This window comes from Ambystoma mexicanum, chromosome 9, assembly GCF_040938575.1.
Source record: "Ambystoma mexicanum isolate Mex_15411 chromosome 9, UKY_AmexF1_1, whole genome shotgun sequence".
Taxonomy (NCBI): Eukaryota; Metazoa; Chordata; class Amphibia; order Caudata; family Ambystomatidae; genus Ambystoma; species Ambystoma mexicanum.
In genome coordinates, this window is record NC_090931.1 from 1,052,072,043 (window position 1) to 1,052,096,940 (window position 24,898).

The 24,898-nt window shown below is 48.9% G+C and overlaps 1 protein-coding gene across 1 annotated transcript in view; it reads right to left on the minus strand.

The window, feature by feature from the left end:
* The window catches only part of PSMD14 (proteasome 26S subunit, non-ATPase 14), a 1,137,097-nt gene that overhangs the window by 499,595 nt on the left and 612,604 nt on the right, over positions 1-24,898 (minus strand). The window contains exon 5 of the mRNA XM_069616337.1: positions 2,614-2,684. Within this exon, the coding sequence (XP_069472438.1) occupies positions 2,614-2,684 (71 nt within the window). The remainder of the gene's footprint in view (positions 1-2,613; positions 2,685-24,898) is intronic.

Sequence of the window (24,898 nt, forward strand, 5' to 3'; positions counted from 1 at the left end):
GTGATAGCCTGCCGTTCCGCCAGATGTTGAGTTAACTTGCCTCCTACAGGTGTCCTGTGAGGGAAGTCCTCAGAGTGGTTTTGGGGCGGCTGATGCGGATGCTGATGGTAAAGAGGCACCTGCTGTTGCTGCGGCTTTTGAATATCTACCCCGTCCACCTCGGGTAGTTCTTTGTCCCCTTTGAGCCGGACGTCCTCTACCTCTTCCGAATGCGGAGTAGAAGCGAAAGGACTTGCCCCTCGCAGAGGTTCCTGTGGGACGAAAAGGTGTCTGACGGATTGCAGCGCCTAGGGATTTTGCTGCTGCTGCTTTTGAAGTTTGCAGTTTCTCTAAACTGTCATCCGCCTTTTTTCCGAACAAAGAAGAGCCATCGAATGGCATGTTCAAGAGCCTGGCTTGCACATCAGGGGCAAAACCAGACTTTCAATGCCCGTCTGGAGGGATTCGCACATAGCGTCTTTACCGTCCTGTATGATATTCAGGAACGCCTCCCTTTCTTCACCCTCCGGGATGCAGTCAGCCGCTGTAGAAGCACACTCCCAAAGTGTATGGCTGAATCTAGCAAGGGTGCAAGTAGCATTAACAGATTTTAACGCCATGCTACATGCCGAAAAAACTTTCTTTGCCATAGCATCATATTTTTTTATCGTCCCTGTCCTGTGGGACGGTAGGATAAGCCGTCTTGACATCGGTAGAAGATGCTGCCTGTACCACCAGACTTTCTGGGGATGGGTGTTTTGACAAAAACTCTGGGTCTGTAGAGGATACCCTATACTTTGTAGACAGTTTTTTATTTACTGCCGGGACGACATCTGGGGTTTCCCAGTTCGTCATAATCTTCCTCTGAAGAGCTTTATGAAAAGGCACCACAGGATCCTCCTGTGGGCCTTTGTCAAGAATATCCGTGAGGTCATCTTGTTGGAAAGATTGTGAAGGTGCAGACCACCCCATAAACTCTGTGATCCTGGCCATTAAGGCTCTATAGGGGGTTTCAGCATGCTCCCCCGGGTCTGGCCTAGCAAACTCCACCTCAGGGGAAGTGTCTAACCCACTTGCCTCATGTAAGGAATCATGAAGATCCTTTAATCTGCGTTCTTCAGAGGAAAATTCCTCTCTAATTGGGGTTACAGGTCCTTGCAACTCAAATGTGTCTTCTTGTTCAGACAATTCACCCTCTTCCATAATTGAGGACATAGTTCTCAATTGTTCTGAACTCATAAAGGGTGTAAATCCCATTTCCAAGGCAGAGGGTGGCGCTCTTGTCATAATCGTCGAAGGCTTCGAGCATGGCGTCGAAAACAAAGGCGGAGGCCTCGATGACCTCGACAGAATTGGGATTCTACTCGACAATCTCAAAGCCATCGTCATCGAGGACCTGGGGATAGTCACTGGGTCTGTCGTGACCGTGACTTTTCTTGGCGTCGACGCCGGTGTCGAGTCGACAGACCCGTGTGTCGAAGGTCCCTTTGACAACGGCGTCGAAGACACCGGCGTCGATGGAACCTTCGTCAACGGCGTCGACGGAACCTTCGAGGAAGGTTTGGAGGTCATAGTCCTACTCGAGGGTTCGAGACGCGCTCGAGAGGTTTCCTTCGCCGGGTACTGCGACTCGCGGCGTTTTTGACCTTCGGGTCTTTCGACCATAGCATCGCTCTCGGCAGTCTTTGAGGGGGTCGAGGCCGCTTTCTCGAAGACGCTCATCATATTTTTACGGAATTCCTCCCATTCAGCCCGGGAACTATGTTTCGAGGGGCAAGGGATTCTTTTAGGCGAAACAGAGGAAGAGGAAGACGGAGAAGGGGATCTTCGACGTCTCCTCTTCGAGTGCTTCGATCTCGAGGAGTGATGGGACCCACTCCGAGACCTGGAGCGCGAATGGTGACGAGGAGACGAATGTCTCGACTTCGTCGACGAAGAAGAAGATTTAAAAGTCTTACCTTTCTCCAGCTTCCCCCTACGCTCCTTCAGGGCCTTAGCTGTCATGGACATACAGTCCTCGCACTCCGAACAATGGTGTTCAGCTCCCAAACACCACAGACAAACTCTGTGAGGGTCAGTCAGCGACATCTTTTCCCCACAATCTCGGCATTTTTTTAAGCCGGATCGAGGAGTTGTCGGTTCCGACGAAGAAGCCATGGAGTACGGATCGAATAACTCGAGGTAAATAGATATAATCTGACAAAAACTGAGCAACGGTATTCCGAGGCACTGAGTAAGCGCGGAAAAACGGAACTGAGCAACGGACGCTGCGCGCGGCCTTTATAGGCAGGATGACGTCGACACGGCGGCTGTCGAGGGACATCGACTCGGAGGACATCGACGCGCAGCGCCCTCTAGAGAGAAAAATTTTCCGAGGCCAGCAGAGCTGGAAGCAGATATCTAAGATGAGGAATACGTCGGAGGACACAATCCCTTCGAAGTAGATTTTTATATTTCAGTTCATATTTTCGGTGGCAGATGAATCCAGAATAAGTATGATTAAGGATTTATTTGGCCTGTCAGTTGAATCAGCCGTAAGCGTTTATCAGCACCCAATTTATCATTTTGTAACAATTGATATTCAGGTACATTCTCATTGGATGGACGTGTACGGCCTACACAAGAGTTGCTCACCTTCCTGTTTGTTTAAGCATATCCAACATTTTTGCTTGAAATACAGGATCAACTGCCTCCACACTGACACCCTGCAGTAAGACAAAAGAGACATGTATTCACGTTGAGTGAAGGGAAATAAATACAGAAAATCTGCAATGTGCAAATAACTTCAACAAGGCAAATAATAGAAAGGGCAGCATGAAGTGGTTGCTCATGTTTTCAATTTTGAAATCCTGCCCTCAAAGAAAGTTAAATATGCAGTATCTAAATACTAGACCATTGATAGGCAAGATTGTATGTAGTAACCCTATGGGAGACTACACCAGCCTTGTCCTCTTGGCAATAGGTAACCCAACCTTCAGTATAGGTCTGTACTACACGTTAGTAGTGTGAATGAGCAGCCAGTCTCATCTCAAGAGGGGTCAATGTGAGCTGTAGGGTTGCAACAGAGTTTCACAGTGACAAGTATCCAAATAACACTTACACTCAAGTTTTCCTTAATAAATAATTATTTATTAATTTAATAGTCCGTGTTCAAATAATCCTTTAGAAGGGAGCAATTGGCAACAATATAAATACACTTCAAAATAAACTCCTTCAGTTCAATAAAGTAAGTAGATACCCTTTTGGGATGGCACACAGATTTCCTACACTATGAGGTGACTTCAATAGTTAGGACTCTGGACATTGATATATCACTTTTCACACTTAAATGGTAATACTGAAGTTGTGGCAAAAAGGAAAAGGTTAAAGAAGGAAACAATGGTTAACAAGTTTCTCAAACAGGTAAGCACTTTGAACCCCTCCGCCCCCCAAAGCAATGTAGACTAACCCTTTCAGAGCTATACAAGTAAAGTATGTATGACTTTTTAGAGGGACATTTAAACACAAAGTCAAAGGTTAGAAGAGTCTTCAGGGGCCAGGACAGCCAATGTCAATTGAGTAAAGTCTAGACGAACTGAGGCACTTCTTGAGGGTAGGTAAAAGTCTTGCACAATGTTATAGAGAGTTTTGTTGAAAAAGAAATCACTGTTGGGCCATAAACTGGGAGGCTTGTGAAAGGCAAAGCTGCAAGCAACTCTGCAAAAGGCAGCAAATGCAAGTCTCCACTGAGAGCAAGCAAGCTACACAAACAAGAGTTTCACAGTACCTTAGGTCTGAAGAAATGGTTACAGCCGGCTTTTGTTCCTGTTGTAGTTCCTGCAGGTCCTGTTGTTCCTGGGCCTCAGTCATGGGGACAAGAGGGAGGACGTCTGGGGACTCCTGCACTACGATTCGAAGATCGGCGGCATCAATGGGCACAGATCAGATCAGCGGCACTTCCGTTTTTAGCTTCTCGCTAATAGCACCACTACAGTTCTTGGACACCTTGTGGACTTTCCTTGCTTCTGGGGTCCAGCACTCTGTTGAGGTGGCTTGGTCAGCCCTGCTTTGAGGGAGTCCGGAGGATCTTCCAGGAGCCCGACTCGATACTGGTGTTTGTGTCCTGCCACTCGGTTACTGCAGCAGCAATGGAAGTACAGCCCGCCGAGTGAGGGGGGTTTCAGTCGATTTAGTCTTGGGGTCGATTGGTCCCACCAACCCCAGTGGAACAGTCATCCTTTCCAGGCTGCTCTAATCGATGTCGAAATAGGAGCTTCAGCTCTGCAGCAGGGCTTCACCAGGAAAACCAATGGTCCAGGAGCTGCAGCAAGCGTCTCTTCCAGTTTCTTTCTTCGGTTCCTTCGTCCAGAGGTCGACTCTGCCTTCCTTGCAAAAGACCACACCTTTTATGCAAGTTTCTCCCATTCATTCGAGGCCTAGCTGTCACTCACACAGCAGGGTGGCTGTGTTCCCAGGACAGACAGCCGGCCAATTACCGTTGGGTGCATTCCTGTAACCAAGGAGACTAAGCACAGGGAGTTTCGGGAACCTCCCCCGCTTCCTGCCCTGCCAGACACGCTGTAGCCAGATGGGGGAATCAACAGTGAAGCCCGCCAAAGACAAAATGAACAAAGAGACCAAACCTGGTTTGGCGCGCAGAGCAAATCTCAAAAAGGGCCTTTCCAACAAGAAATGGTGAAAAATAAAGACGGGGGCCATTTTGACAAAATGGGCACCCATGGGTGCCATACTGCAGCTGCGAACACAGCCCGCGGCAAAAACACACAATGGTAGGAAACAGTAAACCACTGCCACCAGCCATTAATTGTAGAAAGGGCAACATACAATTGTTACATAAGAAGTTAGACAAAAGGGATACTAACACTTTCAGAACCCTATAGTAAGTGTGTGCTGGGTCTATAAAGAGTAAAATGTAAGTAAAGTCAATTTCACTTTACTACTCTTGGAAACAGTAGTTATCCAAGAGAGGGGAGTAGTTTCTTACCCGTAACTCCATTTCTCCAGCGTTGGTATCTTTCATGGATTCACACGCTGTGAATATTTCCTGTTGTCAGGCTGGGAAACCTCAGTAACTTTAACTTAGCGTTTTCCTATGGAAAACTTCGACACTTTAGTGTCCTATCAACATTCTTTTTGGGTGCTTTAGGCCACACCAATAGGACGTCTGCTATAAATAGACCTACCCCTGCGGCTTCCTTTCAGATTTTAACCTCCAAAGTAGAGGGAACCCGAACCCAGGTTTGCCTGCAGGGGCGTCTGGCGGGCGCATGTGAATCCATGAACGATACCAACGCTGGAGAAATGGTACAGTTAAGAAACTACTAACTTCTCCAGCATTGGATCTTTCATGGATTCACATGCTGTGAACAGATTACAAAGCAGTACAACCAATGTGTGGAGGTGTGTCACAGGCAAACCCACCAACAGCATCTCATCACATACATGAGACAACAAACCCAGCAAGTGACAGAGTAAAATAGAACAACCCACGAACCCGCGGAGCCTACATTACTGACACAGGCATTGGAGGACCACCCATCCCACCTGCACATGTTGCTGCCCCAGACAGTAATGCTTGATGAAGGTATGCGGCACCGCCCAGGAATCCGCCTGGCAAATGTCCACCAGCGGTATCCCAGACTTGTGTGACAAAACGAAATTGTAGATAAAACCCACCGGGAAAGTCCCCGTTTGGAAATAGACTGCCGCTTGTTGGAGGGCCCAAATGCCACAAACCGCTGCTTCGACTTCCTGAAGTCCTGCGTACGGTTCAGATAAAATTTGAGTGCCCTCTTAACGTCCAGAGAATGAAGAGCCTTCCCTGCTGGCATGGATGCATTAGCAAAGAACGAGGGTAAGGCAATAGAGGCAAGTTTGTGATGTGCTGATGGCACTTGTGGGATAAAGTGCGGTTTAGTAGCCAGGAGAATCTTGTCCTTCCAGAACCTCAGCTAAGGCGGGTCAATGACCAGGGCCTGCAATTCGGACACCCGTCTGGCTGAGGTAATTGCCACCAGAAACGCCAACTTCCACGAGAGGAACTTCAAAGAAGCCGTTGACATGGGGTCAAATGGAGGTTTCATCAAAGCCGAAAGAACTACATTGAGGCTCCACACTGGTGCAAACCGTTTCTCTGGCAGAAATGTCCGAAATAGTCCTTTCAGGAATATCACTAAACAGAGGAGCAGCATGTCGCTGTCTCGTGAACCTAGAAATCGCCGCCAAATGCACCTTGATGGAGGATAATGCCAGGCCCCCTTTCGCAAGGTATAACAAGTACAGGAGAACCTGAGCTGGGGAGACATCCAACGGCTATATCTCAGGGCGACCGTCACGCCAGGCACAGAATCTCGTCCATTTATGACCATACGAGACATTGGTAGCAGGGGCCCTCGCCGCCTCCGAGATCCGGCAACACTCCCGGGAGAGCCCTAGATGACTGAACTCTGAGTGGTCAGGAGCCACACGGCCAGGCTGAGAGAAGCTGGATTGTGATGCTCCACCCTGCCGTCATCCTGAGACGGGAGATCCGGATCCGCTCCTAAACAAAACTGCTCTTCCACCACTAGATGAAGGAGATCTGAAAACCATGTCTGCCTGGGCCAGAACAGGGCCACCAAAATCACCCTGCACCGGTACTTCCGCACCCACTGGATCGTCCTCGAATCAGTGGAAACGCATACGCGAAGAGGCCCGTCAAACTCTGGACACTGTTTTCCATCGTAGCGAACAAGTCTATCTGGGAAGACACCCATCGCCGGAAGATTCTTGCCACCTGCTACGCTTTCAGCCTCCACTCGTGCAGCTGACTGGCGTCCCTGCTGAGCGCATCTGTTTGAACATTCAGAACCCCCGGCAGATGGAAAGCAACAATACTGATCCCTTGAGCTAGAGGCCAATGCAAAACGTCCTGTGCCTCCCTGCTTCCTTAAATAAAACATTGTGGTGGTATTGTCCATCAACACCCTCACCACCGCTCCACAGATGCGTGGAAGAAACAACCTCAGGGCCCAGTGCACCGCCCTCAACTTGAGCACATTGATATGCAATGAAATCTCCTCCCGAGACCAAAAGCCCAGTACCTGTGACTCGTCGAGGTGTGCCCCCCCCCCCTATCTGGGAAGCATCTGCCACGATCGCGAATTGAAACTCCGGCTCCAGCAAGGGCATGCCCCTTAGGGGATTGGGCGTGCAAGTCCACCACCGAAGGGCGTCCACCAAGCCATCGTCGACCACCAGCTTTGTCTGACCACAATCCTCGACTCTGCGACCACCTGTCTGCAAGGAACTCCTGCACCGCTCATGAACAGACGGCAATTGGAAAGGAGAGGGATAAACGTCGCGATGGCCCCCAACAGAGACATGCAACCTCGGACCGTGACCACTGTACCCCTTCTCCACTTTCCTGCCTTGGAACGCAACTTGTCTACTCAAACTGCGCCACGAGAAACACTGATTCCCTGGGTGGCGTCAAATACGATTTGTCGACGTGGACGGCAAATCACAGCCGTTGCAAAATGCCTATGGTCGCTATGAGAGACTGTTGCCCGTTCCTGCGACAAACCCCTTACCAACCAATCGTCCAGGTAGGAGTACACATGATGGCCCTCCCTGCAGAGGAAGGCAGCCACCGGAGCAAGACATTTTGTTAACGTCCTGGGGATGACTTCAGGCCAAACGGGAGGACCCGGAACTGATAGTGATCCTCTCCGACCACGAAACGCAGGAACTTGCTGTGTTTTTTCCCCCTCATCAGGATATGAAAATAGGCATCCTGCAGATCTAAGGACGCTAGGAACTCGTCTGGTTGCACCGAACGGATGACCTCTTTAAGGGTGAGCATCTTGAAATTCAGGCGTTGCAGATTCTTGTTCAATGCCCGGAGATCTAGAATAGGCCTCCATTTTCCATAGGGTTTTTTCACAACGAAGTACCAGGAGTACACCCCCTGGCCTGGCTCTGTGACCAGACCTGGTTCTATCACCCCTTTCTCTAGCATGAGCACCACCTCCTGCCGCAAGATTGGAAGATGCAACTGCACCACATACAATGGCGGAATAGGGACCACAGGACATAACGAGTGGTCCAGACGTACTGTGTCGATCACCCAGCGATCTGATGTTATCCGTTGCCACTCGTCAACATGGATCGCCACCCTGCCCCACAGCAGATTGTCCATATGGCAGCCATTGTTCAGCTTTTGACTGCCTTCCTTTAGCAGCCGAGGCCTGTGAACCTTTCTTTCACTGAGCTTGAATGTCCCTGCTCTTCGAGCCGACTGGACTGATCGCCGATAGCCTTGAGAAGAGTAGCTGGAGTGCCCGTAACTTCGATCTCTGAGGAGGCACACCGTGCATTACCCGAGGCTCCACGAAAAGCTTGAAAGGAGCGGAAATAGCAACCACCTTCAAGGGAACCCAAAGACTTTGCCGTCTAGCCTTAAAAATCTTTTCGCTGAACAAGTGTTAATCCTCACAGGACATAATGACGACCTTATACTGGACTTCTGGGCGAAAATCCTTACACTTCAACCAGGCCTGCCGCAGGAGCAGCACTCCATTATTAATTTGTTGAAACCCGACTCCGCCAGGTCCACTGCAATATTGATGCTGTGGATGGAGGCCTCCGCCCCCTCTCAAACCAACAGCACTGTCTCCTTCCGGTATTGTTCCGGAAGATGGTCAAGAATCGGAGCTAGCCTGTGCCACATTTCCCGATCGTATCTGGCCATAATCACCAAAGAATTTGCAGCCTTCACAGTCATAGCCGACACCTTCAGGGCCTTCTTCCCAAACTTGTCCTGGTCCCTGGCCTCACTGTCCGTGGGAGTAACACATTTGTGTTGGCTTCTGGCCTTATGCCTGGCTGCCGCTGAAACCACGGACTGGCGCGGGCTGCGGCACGAGACGTCTAGGGATCGACTCAGGAGCCTTGAATTTCTTTTCCAGGCGACCCTTCACCACAGGCTCAGAAAACTGGTGGCGCATTATGCGCAGGCCCTCCTGCCACACGTGGTCGAGAATCGGAACCGAAAAGACCACCTTCCGTCGATTTCCGATATGGTCGAAAAGACAACAATCCTTGCACTCCTCTTCAGGCGCCAGTCAAAACTCCTGACACGCCTTTGCCATCATGGCGTGGAATGCCTCAATATCATCCAGCAGAGATGGTTGTGCCGGACTACTGGGCTGCTCCACCTCAGGGTCCATGTCCCAGGCATCGTCCCTCATCGGCGACAAAGACACCGTTGATAGGGTTTCACGCCGAGCACTCTCCGGGTCTGATTCAGGTAATTCCCCCCTCCTCAGGATGACTCCGTGGACGCCTCAAGTCCATCAGCAACGGCAATGGCAACTATGCCAGATGCAGCTACCTAGCGGACTCACCAGGCAAACTACTGATCACCGGAACCGCCGGACTCTGAAGCGGTGGCAGCCTCGCGTCCAGTTGCCCCAACAAAGACTGGAGAGTATTTAATACTTATAAGGACAGCAGAGATTGCCGATTAGCCAACGGGTAAAGGGGCAGCCCAGCCCCCACCACACTCGATGTCGACGGCTTTGCACTCTGCAGACCCAGAGCCAACGGATCATAAAGCGGCTCTTGTTCCTCCTCCATCTCGGAGGAAACCGAATACGCAGCTGGATCTTACTGCAAAATGTCCACAGTAAGCATGGGGCCAAAGCCGGCGACTGCCACGGCCCACCCGTCGGCAACAAGTCTTCTGACTCGATCTGTATCTACGACAACAGCAGTGGCCCACTGTCCATCAGAGTCGTGGACGGCACTGACGACACCACCGATGATGGAACCGCAGACTGTACTGCCACTGTCGACGAGGGAATAACCATCGATCTCGTCAGAACCATGGCTTCCACGGTTTTAGCCTTCACCGGAGACCTGGATTTCTTGGAAGATGAACCAGAACCGTACTTTGAAGACTCCCGGCTGGACAAAGACTTATGATGATCTCTGGACGAGTGCTTCGAGGAAGACTCCCTCAGCTTTAACTGTCCTTTGTCTGACACCTTTGACTTCTCGGGTCTACCACCAGACCCCTTGGACTTGTCAGGCCGATTTGACTTAGAAAGCGAGGAGCCACTCGCCCCCTTTGAATGATGCGACCTGGACGTAGATGACTTGCTACCTCTCCCCACCTCAGACGTAGGCAACTTTGTCCGTTGCTTTTTAGTGGGGGGTTCCGCCGACGCTGCTCGGTGGTGCTCAGAGGCCTTCTCCACTCTCCCTCAAGACTGGCTCCCCCCGGGCAGAACCCACCTCCGAAGCCGGGTAAGTGCCCTCGTTCAGCCACATATGAGCCGTCGGTTTCAGTCTTTCAAAGTCTTCTGTCAAACCCCTGGCATATCTCGCAGGCATCCGCCGAGTGATGGGGGTAGAGACAGTAGCGACAGTCCGTATGGCCATCTCCGCCGAATACCTTCTTAGGGCCGCAGGTAGCACAAGGCCGAAAGAGATTTTTTATGGCCCACAGATGACATTCTGGCCAATACAAAAAGCATGTGCAAACACGAAGAAACACAAGGTGATCCCAACAGTTTGGAGACGGTTGAAATCTTAAGGGAAGCCGCAGGGGCGGGCTATTTATAGCAGACGTCCTATTGGCGTGGCCTAAAGCACCCAAAAAGAACGTCAATAGGACACTAAAGTGTCAAAGTTTTCCATAGGAAAATGCTAAGTTAAAGTTACTGAGGTGTCCCAGCCTGACGAAGGGAAATATTCACAGCATGCGAATCCATGATAGATCTAATGCTGGAGAAGGTATTTAAACCTTAGCAGAAATCCAAAGGATTTCTCTGTGATACTGCACTGAAGGTGCTGGGTGTCACAATGTAAAAAGACGATGCCTATAGAGTTTATCAGACTACAAAACCACAAGAAACACAAGAGTTCAAATCAAATAAAAAAAGAGTCGGAAAAAGGTCTCACTCTCTTAAAGATGAAAGTGAAAAGTCCTAAAGTCCAATAAAAGAGCTGGGGGTTTCGAAGGTAGAAGGGAATTGGCACATTTCTGAGAATTCTCCCTAACAACCATCCATAAAATTAGGCAATGGATTTCCAAAAGGCTCAGTAATAATTGCCACTGAATGTCAGTGACTATTTAGATATGACATTTTAATTGCAGGTAAAAATTCTATATCAAGACAGGAGAGCCTAACTTCTGTACAACTCTGCAGCAGCCGCACAAAACTTACTAGAAAACACCCCCCAAGAAGTAAAAAAAAAAAAACAGTACAAAAAGGATGCTCTTGAATAGTTTTCAGATCTTTTAAATCAAACAATGCATGCTTTTGCCTCTTCACATGTCACATCCGGTTGACTGCTTCTCCTCTACCTTTGCTGCTAGTCAACAGTTAAGTAATGCAAGGATGTTGAAGGAGACGGACACAAAGGTGGCATGATTTTGGTTATAGACTTGTTTTGTAAATGGAAAAGTGGTCCTCACTATCCCTAACTGCTAAGAGGGGTTTCCCTGCCTCAAAACTGATACCAAAATGGTCTGTCAGAATGTATGTCAAAGTAAATAGCACCGTCCAGTGTCAAAGGCTACTTCTATCCCTCACACTATATGTTTTTGTATTTATTACCATCAATATAATTGATTTATATTAAAACATTAAATGTCAGTCTGATTATTTCAAGTACGTGACTCAAATCAAAATTAAAGACTGGTGAGCTTAAAACCAACAGTTAACAGGAGCTACTTTTGGCTCTCCGGTCCAACTAATGTAATTCTATAAACTATCTCCTTGTTTTAGTGGTAGCTCCTGGTGACCGCTTACTGCTGGATACCCAGGCACTGCTTGTAATTAATTCTTATTCAATCTGAATTTCTAAGCCGGTTTGTAATGAACTCACAATAGTTCAGGAATCTAAGAAAAAAATTGGAGCAGCAGACCTACAGAAACTCAATGTCTCCAGAGTTCTGGTCCTCTCCAGGGCGGACCACTGCAACTGACTCTTCCTCAATCTGCCAAAATTCTCCCTTCGCTCCCTTCAAATAATACAGAATGGGACTGCAAGATTTATCCTTGGCCTCAAGCCCAGAGACCATATCGCTTAAGCCCAAAAGTAGCTCCACTGGCTCCCGGTGGCTGTGAGGATAAAGTTCAAGACCCTCTGAAGCATCCACAAAGCTTTCTGGGGCCAGGGACCACACTACATTCGACTCTTTCCCGAAATATCTCCCTCTTAAGAGACCTTTGGTCATCTAGCTGCAATTCTCTGCAGATCAGACGCTATTCCAAGCAGAGTGTGAGGTAGATCTCTTTCCTTCGGCAGGAGCATCCCTCTGTAATAGCCTCCCTGGCCCTCTCAGTCTTCTGCCCGATCTCCTTAAATTGCAGAAGTTTCTCAAGACCCACCTGGTCTCTTCTTCATTCCCCCCGCTGGTGAGGCCACCCTCTGTCGCATTTACTGGCTACCTGGTCCCTTCTGAGCTCCACAGGGCAGTAGGCCCTCCTCGACCAGCCTACCCCAGCACCCAGTCTTCCATCGACCCTCCCCCTGCACCGCACAAACTGCATTTGCCCTTCTGGGCCCCCTGACAAACCTGGCGGGGTGTGCATCCCTACTGAGCCTGGTCACCCATGTCCTCGTGCTTCGCATGTGGTCCTCACTCCCTGTTCCCAGGGCACTTTCCCACCTGGCCTTCCCCTTAGCACTTACCTAGCCCCATAGGCCTTCTTCCCGGTCCCCTTTTCCTCCTCCCACCCTGTACTTTTATACCTCCTCTTGCACCACACCTTCCTCCACCCTAGCATTTCCACTTCAGCCTGACCTACACCTCCTCCCCCACCCCCTGCACTTCTTGGTACTGCTCTTGCATGATCCGAATGACAAGGCCTAGAAGGACTTACTGGTTTTTTTCTTCACTTGCCCCACCGCCTCCCTTTTTGTCTCGTGGTGCCTTGAAACACCATGTTTTGTAAAGGCGCTTTACAAATAACCGATAAATAAAATAAATTAAGTCTAACCTCACTGGAAAGTAGAAATCATGGTAAGTGGCTGCATAAAGCAACAGACCAAAAGGTGTACGTGCCACAGTGTTAGCCGAAATTGAAACAACGATCGAAGGAATATGGCTTGCCAATGTGCACTATGAACATGCGCCTATGGCCTTTGCACAATTACATTTCACTGTGGAGGCCCACATGTGGAGGACAATCAATCGATGCAGAAATCAATATTATTGCTATAATAGATATACACAGAAGTTAGTAAGCCTTTCAAAACGGCACTTATTCGAGGTGTGCTGGAATTTTAGAAACCTTTTTTCTTTTTATTGTTGCTCATTGCACTTGTTGCCCTGGGTGCAACAGAGGCTACCCAGCCTGGTGCTAAATCGCCCCCCTCCCCAGACTGTCAGGTCTCCATATAATAACCCATCGCTTTTGTATTCAAATTCTGTTTATTTTAGAAAAGAAGTGGCTCACTTGGCCCCCAAAAACTGCCCTACATTTTTTATTTTTTTAGGGGTGTGGGCGAGCATTCCCCTACTGAAGTATAGAGAAATCCGAGCCCATCTGCACCTCGCCTAGGGTCATCTTGGAAAGAATACTAAATGTTGTGGGACCAGGTGCATTGATACCATTCAAATGGAAGTAAATATTTTCATACGTGGGATACCTGAAATATTTAGTTATTTTTCACTGCACAGCTTGCCATTAATATTGTTCCATTTTAAGGCATGTGTTGCCAAAAACGAAACTCCCTCCGACACGCTGTGAATGCTAGATGAAGAGTCGCATCGTTGTGTCCTTGAATCCACTTCAATAACAATTTGAAGGCCAAAAATCGTTTAATATCCTCAAAGAAAGTGATAAGATTCACTATATTGAAAGCTTACGAAGGAATGTTACGTTTCTATTAATGAGATCAGTCTTTCGAAGTGGTTGGTCATCAGTCACATAGGGAGAATGGAAACAAGACAATGTAAGCCAAGTTTTAAATAATATTTATGCAAGCGAGGATGGCAAGTGTGCTGTATGCCACATGATTAACGTTGTGATGGATCAATGTTCAATTTGACGCAAAAAATAAACATACGTGTTAATTGTAGCTTAAATTGATAGTCAACATAAATATGTACTGTGTATATCCAATTATAAATTTGGGTATTGAAATATATTTTTGCATTCTCAGTTTTAACATAGCTATATTATACTGAGGTGCACCTGTCATGGGTACAGTTTACCAGTCTACGGCTTCAACCACAATTGGATAATAATCATCAACCAAACATCTGTGATAACCATTATCTGGGACGATGACAAGACACCAATCTGTCCTTTTATGGCTGCAGTTATAAGGAGCAACATGGCAGCCTATAGCTTCTGAAAACATGCAGGTGTGAAAGTATTGCATGAGAAATTAAACCAATCATTGCTTCTCTGCAATGTAACGCCATGTGAGCCGATCAGAAATCGGCAATGGAAGAAAACTTTGTGAAGAATGCTAAGACTCGGATTAATAGATTAATGAACAGAATTAGCATTATAATATACTGTTCACACTTCACAAAACATGAGAACCGTGAAATGTTTGATTGTATAAAGTTAGCCATGTTTTTGTGGACTTAATTACCTCTTTTCAGCATTATGTTAAATTTAAAATTATTTGCTACGCTCTCAGCCATTGTGGTTTTCTTCAGAAACTTTTTTATAATTTCTGTGAAAAGAAACAAAGGTCTTACGTCTGTTGTGGATGTTTCCATTTATGTTCCTGGTTTGGGCCAATAACATTTCTGTCCGAACTACCCCTTTAACAGGACAACGTGCAGCTGATCCTGTCCAACACGCTCCCTCTTCATCACTGGATACAGATAAGAAGGGAGTCTTCCTTGAATGGAGGAGAAGAGATCCACTGAGGCGAGCCTCTGACGAACGCCCGTCAGACGGAGGGTGTGGCTACACTGCTCACCGGAACCAGCTATTACAGAGAGCAGCACTCGTGACAAGAGACGCCACCGAGACAAGCAATGTACCACAATACTGCAGCGAGATCAGCACAGGGAAACCCCGGTCCCAGCTGGAGGCATGACCACACAGAAGACGTGGTGGGCAGGGAGCCCAAGCAACAATGCTGAGCCCAGCCTGCAAGGGAGGAAGACTCCTCCACTTGCAACAGTAAAGGGGCAGGTGAGAAAGGAAACGCTGGGTAACCCTCCAGAGGACGCCAGAGAGTGGAAGAAGGCGAGAAGTCGAGCAAGTGGAAACCGCCTCACCGGAGTAAGCCCCCAGTCAGAGGGGGAAAGAGACCAGAGGGGAACAAGGAAAGTGGAAAGAGACCAGAGAGGAACAAGGAAAATGGAAAGGACTGCCCGCAACACCAGGCCACAGGCACTAAGGAAAAGGAACATTTTTTTAAAGAGAACCATTGTGAAAGGGCAGAAGACCAAGTTATAATAATGAATCAGACGGAATATAGACATTACGGCAAACCAAGAGAAGTGTATCTAAAGGGGGGTTATCAACATCCCGGGAAGATAAAGAAGAGTGCAAGATTGAAGGAACCAGTCAAACCTGAAGATTACAAAGAGATGCGTTTTGAACAAGTCAAGGAGAAAGCCAGACAAGCTAAAAGTGAACCGTAGGAAGAGACACCAAACCAGATGGTGGAAAGGGATTAAGGAGCTATCCCTTAGTTTACACCATATCAAAACTTCAATATTTTCTGGAACCTGAGACTTTGTGGGTGTTTGGAAAACCCTATTTTGTTTTGTGAACTTCTTTTGGATGAAGACATTTAGTAACAGCAAGAAGAAATCTCACAGACCGAGGATAGGTCAATATGTATCTATTTAATTTAATATTGATAGCGCAATACGAAAACCCAGGAGGCATTGGGGCACTTGAAACATGCCAAACACACAAAACAAACAAATAATTGGAGTCAAAGACCATGGAAATCAGAGCATGTGATATAGGTCGACAAAAGAGTCTGGTTTTCAGGTCGCGATGCACATACCTGCAGATCAGGAGGAAGGCCAATCCACAGTACCGTGGCTGCATGTGGAAAAGACCCACGAGCAACACAGGACAATTTAGGGCTTGGGGTAACCAGCAGGCAAGTGTTAGACCAGAGAGTTCTACGGGCTGCAAGCCCAATGAGATGTTTAGCCAAATACTCTGGACCTTGCCCATAGATGCAACGATGGGGAATGCAATGGGCCTGAAACAGAATGCGAATACGCAAACAATAGAAGCGTGTTATCCTGCTTATTTTAAGTTGAGTTTCCTTCAGTGGTAGGGTCAGGTAGCAGATGTGTTTGGACAGAATACCTTGTTTTGGCAAGCACCTTAGTACAATTTTGTATGCAGGGAATCTTTCTTTAGCAATAGGGATAGAAAGGCATCTCTTTTATTTGATGTTAATAAATATAATTGAACACAATATCTTCTGTTCCAGGTGCTTCTTCTGGTCCGCCACCACACCCACATATAAAAGTATTTATAAACTACTTCAAATCCTTACCAATAAAACATCTCTGCAGACTACCAAGGACATTATCAATGCAAGTTAATTGTGTTTGTTGCAGAATCTCCTAGTAGATTTTGAAAACCACAGAAGTCTTGTTTATTACACTTTTCTCATTAATGGCTAAGTGCATTTATAGTGTGTTTTGACCCAATTTCCCACCATCTTTTCATACATCTCCATTATTTATCAATTTTCATCTTTAATGCATATATATATATATATATATATATATATATATATATATATACACATATATACACACACACACACACACACACACACACACACGACGTCCACTGTACCCATGGTGCTTCAAGCGTCAAGGTCCCTCAGATTGTTTTGTTTCTGACATGAGTTTGCACGAAGTGTAGCGCGAGTACAGGTGTAGGAAAGCAGATTTATAACGGATGAAGCCCGGAAACATCTATGCACCTTCTAGTCCACAGGGGAGAAAGGGTGGGCGCATGTGAATCTAAGCAGATACAAGCATCAGAAATACGATTACGGTGAGTAATGTATCCCTTCTGAGGATGTGGAATCTGCTTAGATCACATGCTATGCATAGATTAGCGAGCAGTGTTTGGAGAAGGTGGTGGGTTGTGAGAAGGTGCGGCGGTGAATATATGTTTCAGCACCGCTTGTCCCAACTGGGAAGCTGCTTTAGAATGTGTGTCAATGCAGAAGTGCTGAGTGAAAGTATGGATAGAGCACTATGTAGATGCTTTGCAAATGGCATCTAGCGGGACATTTGCGATAAAGGCCAAAGTAGCTGCTGTACCCCTGGTAGAGTGAGCTCTTGGCATGAAAGTCAGTTTTATTTGACAGAGTAGCACAGCTGAATGCATCCGACTATCCATCTGGAAATGGCGTTTTTGGAAACATGGTCTCCTCCCCTTTTGTGAGCCATGGACGCAAACAGTTGGTCTGTTTTCCTAAGCGGCCTTGTCTTGTTCACGTAGTAAGGAACAAGTTACTTACATGTAACTGTTCTTCAGCATAGGCCTGGCATGGATTCACACGCTCATGAATATTCCCCGTCATCAGGCTGGGAATCCTCGGTAAAGAAAAAAAATCAGTCCGTTTCATTAACTGTCTTTCTCCTAACAACCAATCACTGGTCTCTGGGTCATACTGCCCCCAGCCAATGACTGCCATCTACCTAAGCCCAACCTCTGGCAGCCATCTTCAGATTTGGTAGCACATAAAGTAGCAGTAGGATCAAGAGAAGAGCCGTAGAGGGGTAGGCGGGAGGGTTCACCTGTGAATCCATGCCAGACCCATGCGGGAGAAGAACAGTTACAGGTAGTTAACTTGCTCCTTCTCCAGCATGGGGTCTGGCATGGAGTCACATGCTCATGAATAAAGAATACATAGCAGTACACAAAGGCTCAACAAAAGCATCTCTTACCTCATCAGGCTCATCTTCAATCGAACAGGGTGCGCAGCAATGCGTGGCCGGCTCTTGACTCCTCCCCGGAATCCCGGTCGACGCACTAGAATCTAGTGAAGGTGTGCGCCGACCTCCACATAGCAGCCCTGCAGATGTCCAGCAGGGGCACACCAGACAGGAACGCCGTAGTTGTAGCGATCTCTGGTCGAATGGGCTCTCGGACAGCCAGGCAACGGTCGGTTTGCCAACCGGTGACAATGGGTGATGCAGCCGGAGAGCCACCTGGAAATGGAAGCCTTGGAGAGGGACTTCCCATGGTTAGCAGGGGCAAAGTTCACAAACAGTTGCGACGTCTTCCGGAAACTCTTTGTGCGGTCCGCATAGAACTTCAGCGCTCTAGCTACATCCAGCAAGTGCAAAGTCCTCTCAGCCGGCGACCAAGGCGTCGGAAGAATACAGGCAACACCAAGGGCTTGTTTAGATGAAAGTCCGACGGCACCTTAGGCATGAAGGAGGGATAAGTCTGTAGCACTAACCTCGTCTCGTGGAATGTCAAGTAAGGTGGTTTACATGAGAGGGCCTGGATCTCTCCCACTCGTCGTGCGGAGTGTTGGTCACAAAAAGAACTGTTTTCCACATCAAAAAATGGCCGCGAATGCATAGGTTCGAACGGGGGACCCATGAGCCTAGTCAGCACCACATTGAGTTCCCAAGTCGAGGCTGGAGCCTTCACCGGCGGGAACGAACGGAACAGTCCTTTGACGAACTCCTTAACCAGATGGTGGGACCACAATGATGACCGTCCTGGAGATCTGGTGTAGCAGGAAATAGCCGCCAGATGAACTTTGATGGAGGCATGGGCCAGTCCAGCCTTAGCCAATGACAGCAAATATGGTAGTACATGCTGAGCCGTGACTCGTAAAGGCTCTATCTTCTATGCACGGCACCAAACGGCAAACCTCTTCCATTTATGTACGTAGCATTTAAGAGTAGACGATGCTCTGGCCATGGCAAGCAGTTCCTTGCAGTCCGCTGGGCGATCATAGCCCCGACTTCTAACACTGCAGCAGCAAGGCCTGCAGGTTCAGCGATCCTAGATCGTGGTGCAGAATTGCGCCTCCTTCCCTGGCGAGAAGATCTGCGACCACCGGAAGCTTGACTGGAGGGGCCCGCTGACATGTCGAGAAGGTCCTGGTACCAGATCTGTCTCGGCCACGCTGGTGCGACGAGGATCATCCTGCACCAGGACCGTCTGAGTTGATTGACTAGTCGAAGAAGCAACGGAGGCAACGCATACAGAAACAGGCCGTCCCAGGGTAATGAGAATGCGTCCCCCATGCTCCTCGACTGGGGAAACCTGCTGGCGAACCTCCCGCACTTGGCGTTTGTTGCTGTCACAAATAGATCGATCTGGGGATTGCCCCATCTGCGGAACAGGGGACTCCACTTGGTTCTGCCAAAGCTCCCACTCGTGACCAGAGTGCAGCTCCCTGCTGAGTGAGTAGGCAAATGTGTTCTTCACTCCTGCCAGATGAAACGGGATGAGCAACATCCCCTGGGTGATAGCCCAGTGCCAAAGGTCCTGCACTTCTTTGGAGAGGGCCGGGGATCTGGTGCCCCCCTGCTTCCTGATGTAAAACATGGTGGTGGTGGTGGTGGTAGTAGTATTTCCATGAAGACAAGCAGCACCTTTCCCTTGAGGGACAGAAGGAAAGACTTGAGGGCCCAAAACGCTGCTCACAGTTCCAACACGATGTGCAACGTCTTCTCCTCTGGTAGCCACAGGCCTCTTGCGTGAAGACTGCCTGTGTGAGCTCCCCATCCTTCCAGGGAAGCGTCCGTCCTGACTGTCTCCTGGTGCAGTGGGATCTGGAAATCCACACCTCCGGACAGATGTGCGCGAAACCCCCACCACCGTATCGCTCGATGGAAACTCTCGTTGAGTGTGATCTTGTCCTTGAAACTCCCCGACACTTGTAGCCAACGAGTGTCGAAGAACTCCTGTAGCGGACGCATGCGCAGCATGCACAGCCGTATAAGGTATATGCACGACGACATGCTGAGCAGAGACTTGATGGACCTCACCCTTGCAATCTTCAGGGTCAACAGTCGTCGTACTTTGCCCAAGATGGCCGCTATCCTCTCCTCTGACGGAGACGCCAGGCATGACAGTATCGAGTCGGGATCCCAGAAACAGCACGTCCTGCGATGGAAGCAGGACTTTGCATAGTTCACAGAGAATCCCAGCTCAGTCAGCAGGCTCACGGTCTCTGCCGTGTAGTCGACAGCAAACTCCTTCGAGCTAGCCCGGATAAGCCAGTCGTCCAGATGAGGGTAGATGTGAATCCCTCGTAGCCGCATCTGCGCCGCCACTGGCGCCAGGCACTTGGTGAAGACCCTTGGCACCGACTTCAATCCGAAGGGAAGGGCCTTGAATTGGTAGCGCTTCCCTTGCACCACGAAACGCAGGAACTTGTGGTGTCCTTTGTTAATGGGGATGTGGAAGTACGCATCCTCCAAGTCCAATGACAACAGGAAGTCCCCCTTTTCCAGCTGTCCGAGCACATGCTGAAGAGTTACCATCTTGAAATTTTGGCACTTGATGCATTTCTTCAGTCGACAAAGGTTCAGACTGGGCCTCCAGCCCCGGTCTTCTTCCTGACGAGAAAGTACTCCGAGTACACTCCAGAGCCCCAGAGCCTCTTTGGGACGAGCTATATCGCGCCTTTCCTTAACATGGCACGCACCTCCAGCAACAGCTGAAGGACATGGTTTTCCTGCCGAACCACCGGTGGCATTCGGGGACACTTCCGTTGAAATTCTAGGGTGTGTCCATGGGTGAGGGACCTTAGCGATGACGTCCTCCTCCGAAGGTCTTGGAGCGGCCCCTGTTGGTCTCCTGGGCCGAAGAGTGGGATAGTTGGGGGTAAGTAGAGGAACCCCCGCCAAACCCCTTGGAGGATCCATGGGACTTGCTGCCTGAGGTCCGAAAGGACTGAAACAGGGGGCGTCCTTCCCTCTAGAATTCTGAGGTCCGAAAGGACTGAAACAGGGGGCGTCCTTCCCTCTAGAATTCAAATCTATGCAATGATTTAGTGCAGATATATTCAAACCCTTGTGAAAAAACATCAATGGGGCACTAGAACATTTGTCCCATTGATAAGCAAACTGGAAATACATGTAATCATTCTGTTGTATTATCACAGCTTTTTATTATTTAGCTGTTATTTTGCTTATTTAAAGCATAATGTCATTCAAACAATTGTGCCCATAATATGATACTGAAACAAAGGTTCTTGAGCATTGAAATGAACATAACACTGTGGTACATTTACAGCAGAAAGCCCACGAATAGGGAAAAAGGCCACAGCTTAGTGTGGCCTCCAATCTAAAGGCAAAACAGTCAGCAAGCGTTATAAGGCTTACAACTCATCAATAAGTTCACATTTGTTAAATGACAAGTGATGAAAGAAACAAACTGATGCATTGGTTCCAGAGTCTGAGTTAGTACTCTGATAAGGAGCCCTCGGTCGAGGTGGACCTATGCCCAGCAGAGGTATGACCTCATGATCGGTCGACATCTAGGTCTTAGGTTAGAAATGTAAGTGCAGACTTGATCGTCACCCAGAGTGGTGGGCACGGTGGCTACGGACGTTTCGGCTCATAGGTGGGAGGAGCCTTCTTTTAGGGCCATAAAAGTCAGGTGTCTCTGTGTGAGGGACAAGCAAAAGAATGACCATGTATTAAAAAGGCGCAAAAGTGATAAAAGAGAAAGGGTAAAAGGTAAGCATATACAATACGCATAACGGCCTGTGTTTTTCCAGTAACCAAAAGGGATTCACCTAGCTGGGAGCTCCACACTAGGCTGGCTCTGAAAAGGTAGAAGCGCAGCAGGTAGTAAAGTAGATGTCGAGGCAACCACTTGGTGCGGCCCTAAGAGGGCAGATATCCTCGGGATCACCCCAATATAGGTAAAACAATCATGAAGGCAGGATAAGGCTCCCTGTGTAAAAAATGGAATAGAATAAATACTGTGACCAATATGGGGGGTATGTTATTGGGTGGTACCAGAGCATATGCAGACAAAGCACAGGCACTACCTTGGGAAGTGGGATGGATGTACGGAAGGCAGTCCTGACCTTGGGATGGAGAATCCATGCGGTGGAGCAGGCAAAGTAGAGGTCTGGAGCAGTGAAAGAGCGACCTGTGGGCACAGGAAAGGGCAGGTCAGTATAGTCAGTAAGAGCACCCCCGTGTGGACGAACGGACGGGCTGAGGGGTATGCGTGTTACCTTAGGAGTTCGGGCGCTGAGTGCAGAGGTAACAGTCCTCGGCGGGAACCTGTGCTGGCTCTGCCGTAAGGAGAAAGGCGAGCAGTGTAAATTGAAGGAGTGCGCTTGCACCTAGGGATAGTGTCTGCATGCAAGGCGCATGCGTGCATCTACTGAGTATGACCACAAGGGATTGGGAGCTCAACAGGGAAAGGTCAGTGCAGGGGGCGCATTCGTCCAGAGCATGGCATATGGACATTGAAGTGGCAACCAAAGTGAAGGCAACAGAATCTGCTCATGTTATTTTGGCGTTGAGTGGCACTGCATGTGTAAATGTAACAATACATGCCATTAGTAGTATAGACTGTTGTTGCAACACATACATATAAGTGGAGAAGAACAAGTTACTTTCTTACCTGGTAACGTTCTTTCGATGGGATGGTCCGACGACATATTCCATATCTATGACATGTAATCACCACAGCTGTGCTGCTTCGGAAACTTTTTCGGCGTCTGCGTCCTGCGTCGATGACGTCGATGCGCCGCCGTCGAGGACCTCCTCCGACGTCCGACGTCATCCGATGTGATAAGTAGGACGCACGACGCCAGTAGCCTCAGTTGTAGTTTTTTCCCCCAGAACGTGTGACATTAGTCAACTGCCAGTCCGACACAAAGCCTTGCGGAACGTAAGCAGCAATCGCAACAGAAATTCTGCAGCGGGGAAGGCAGGGTGGGAGCGATATGGAATACGTCGTCGGACCATCCCATCGAAAGAACGTTACCAGGTAAGAAAGTAACTTGTTCTTCGAGGGGATTGGGTCCTCCGACGTATTCCATATCTATGACAGACTCCCAAAGCAGTACCAAATCAAGGAGGAGGGAAAGAATTTAGAAACAAAATTTAGAATAGCCAATCAAATAGCAGAGCAAAGGACCGCCTTGCCAAAGGCCAGATCCTGCCCTCTGATGGAATCGAGGGAATAATGCCGTACAAATGTATGTACTGAAGCCCAGGTGGCAGCATCACAGATGTTGCGAATAGGAACACCCCTCTGCAGGGCAGTAGATGCAGCCACGCCCCTGGTAGAATGGGCCCGCAAGCCAGCCGGTGGGTCCTTACCCGCCAAGCGGTAACACTCCGAGATGGCCAAAATAATCCAGCGTGACAAAGTCTGTTTCGTCACAGCTTGCCCCAAGCGCTTACCAGCGTAACCAATAAAGAGTTGATCGTCCACTCTGACCCGGGACATGCGAGAAACATAAAAGCTCAAAGCTCTCCTAGGATCAAGCCTATGGAGCCTCTCCTCTTCCTTACCAGGATGCGGAGGAGGATAGAATGCCGGAAGAACAATCTTCTGGGCCAAATGAAATTCCGTCACTACCTTTGGAAGAAAAGAAGGACGAACTCGAAGGACAACCCTGTCCTTGTGAAATACAGTGAAGGGTGGCTTAACAGAAAGTGCCTGTAACTCACTCACTCTGCGAGCGGAAGTAACCGCAACTAAAAACGCAGTTTTCAAAGTCAACAGCCTCAAAGGGCAAGAATGTAAAGGCTCAAACGGAGCACCCATAAGAAACCTAAGAACAAGGTTTAAATCCCAACCGGGCACCAGGAAAGGCGACGGAGGGAACACATTAGTGAGCCCTTTCAGAAACTGTGAAATTAAAGGGATTTTAAAGTAAGAACATTCTTCAGATGAGCGCTTAAAGATGGACAGCGCCGCCAGGTAACCTTTAATGGTACCCACTTGCAAGCCCCTGTGGGCCAAAGAAAGCAAAAAGGACAGAACCATGGGGATGTCACATGCAAAAGGATCCACATTCTGAACTCTGCACCAGTCGCAGAACTTACGCCAACGGCAACGGTACAGAGACTTAGTTGCGGGCCTTCGGGCCGAAAGCAACACCTCCATCACGTCTTCAGGGAGGTCCCAATCCTTATACCTCAACCTTTCAGAAGCCAAGCGTGAAGGTTGAGGGATCCGACCTCTGGATGGAGAACCTGACCCCCCTCCCGTGAGAGCAGATCGTCTCGGTAGGGAAGACGACGTGGAGGGCAGATGGACAAGTCGAGAAGGTCCGGGTACCACGTCCTCCGAGCCCACGCCGGAGCAATGAGGATCATCCGGGAACCGAACTTCCGTAACCTCCGCAGCACTTGCGGGATGACGGGGACTGGAGGAAACGCGTACAGCAGCGGGAATGACCATTCCACCACAAACGCGTCGCCTAAGGCTCCTTTCGGAGGAAATTCCCGCGAGCAAAACCTCTCGCACTTCCGGTTGACACTGGAGGCGAAGAGATCCACTTGAGGGGTCCCCCAAAGGGCGAAGATCTCCAGGAGAATCTCCTGAGCCAACTCCCACTCGTGAGAGATCGCGCTCAGCCTGCTCAGAGCGTCCGCCGTCACGTTTTCGTCTCCGGCCAGATGAACTGCCGAGATCGAAACTCCCTGCCGGAAGGCCCAGAACTCGAGCTGCATCGCCTCCCTGCACAGAGGAAGTGACCCTGCCCCCCCCCCTTTTTGTTGAGGTAGTGCATGGCCACAGTGTTGTCCGTCATGATCAGGACAGCCTTTCCTCGCACAGTCGGCAGAAAAGCCTTCAGGGCTAGCCTGACGGCCCTCAGCTCCAACAGATTGATATGGAGTCTGGACTCCGACGGAGACCAACGACCGCTGACTGTCAGCCCGTTGGCATGAGCTCCCCATCCCGTGAGGGATGCATCCGTCACGATCGTCACCTCCGGCCAGGGCAGC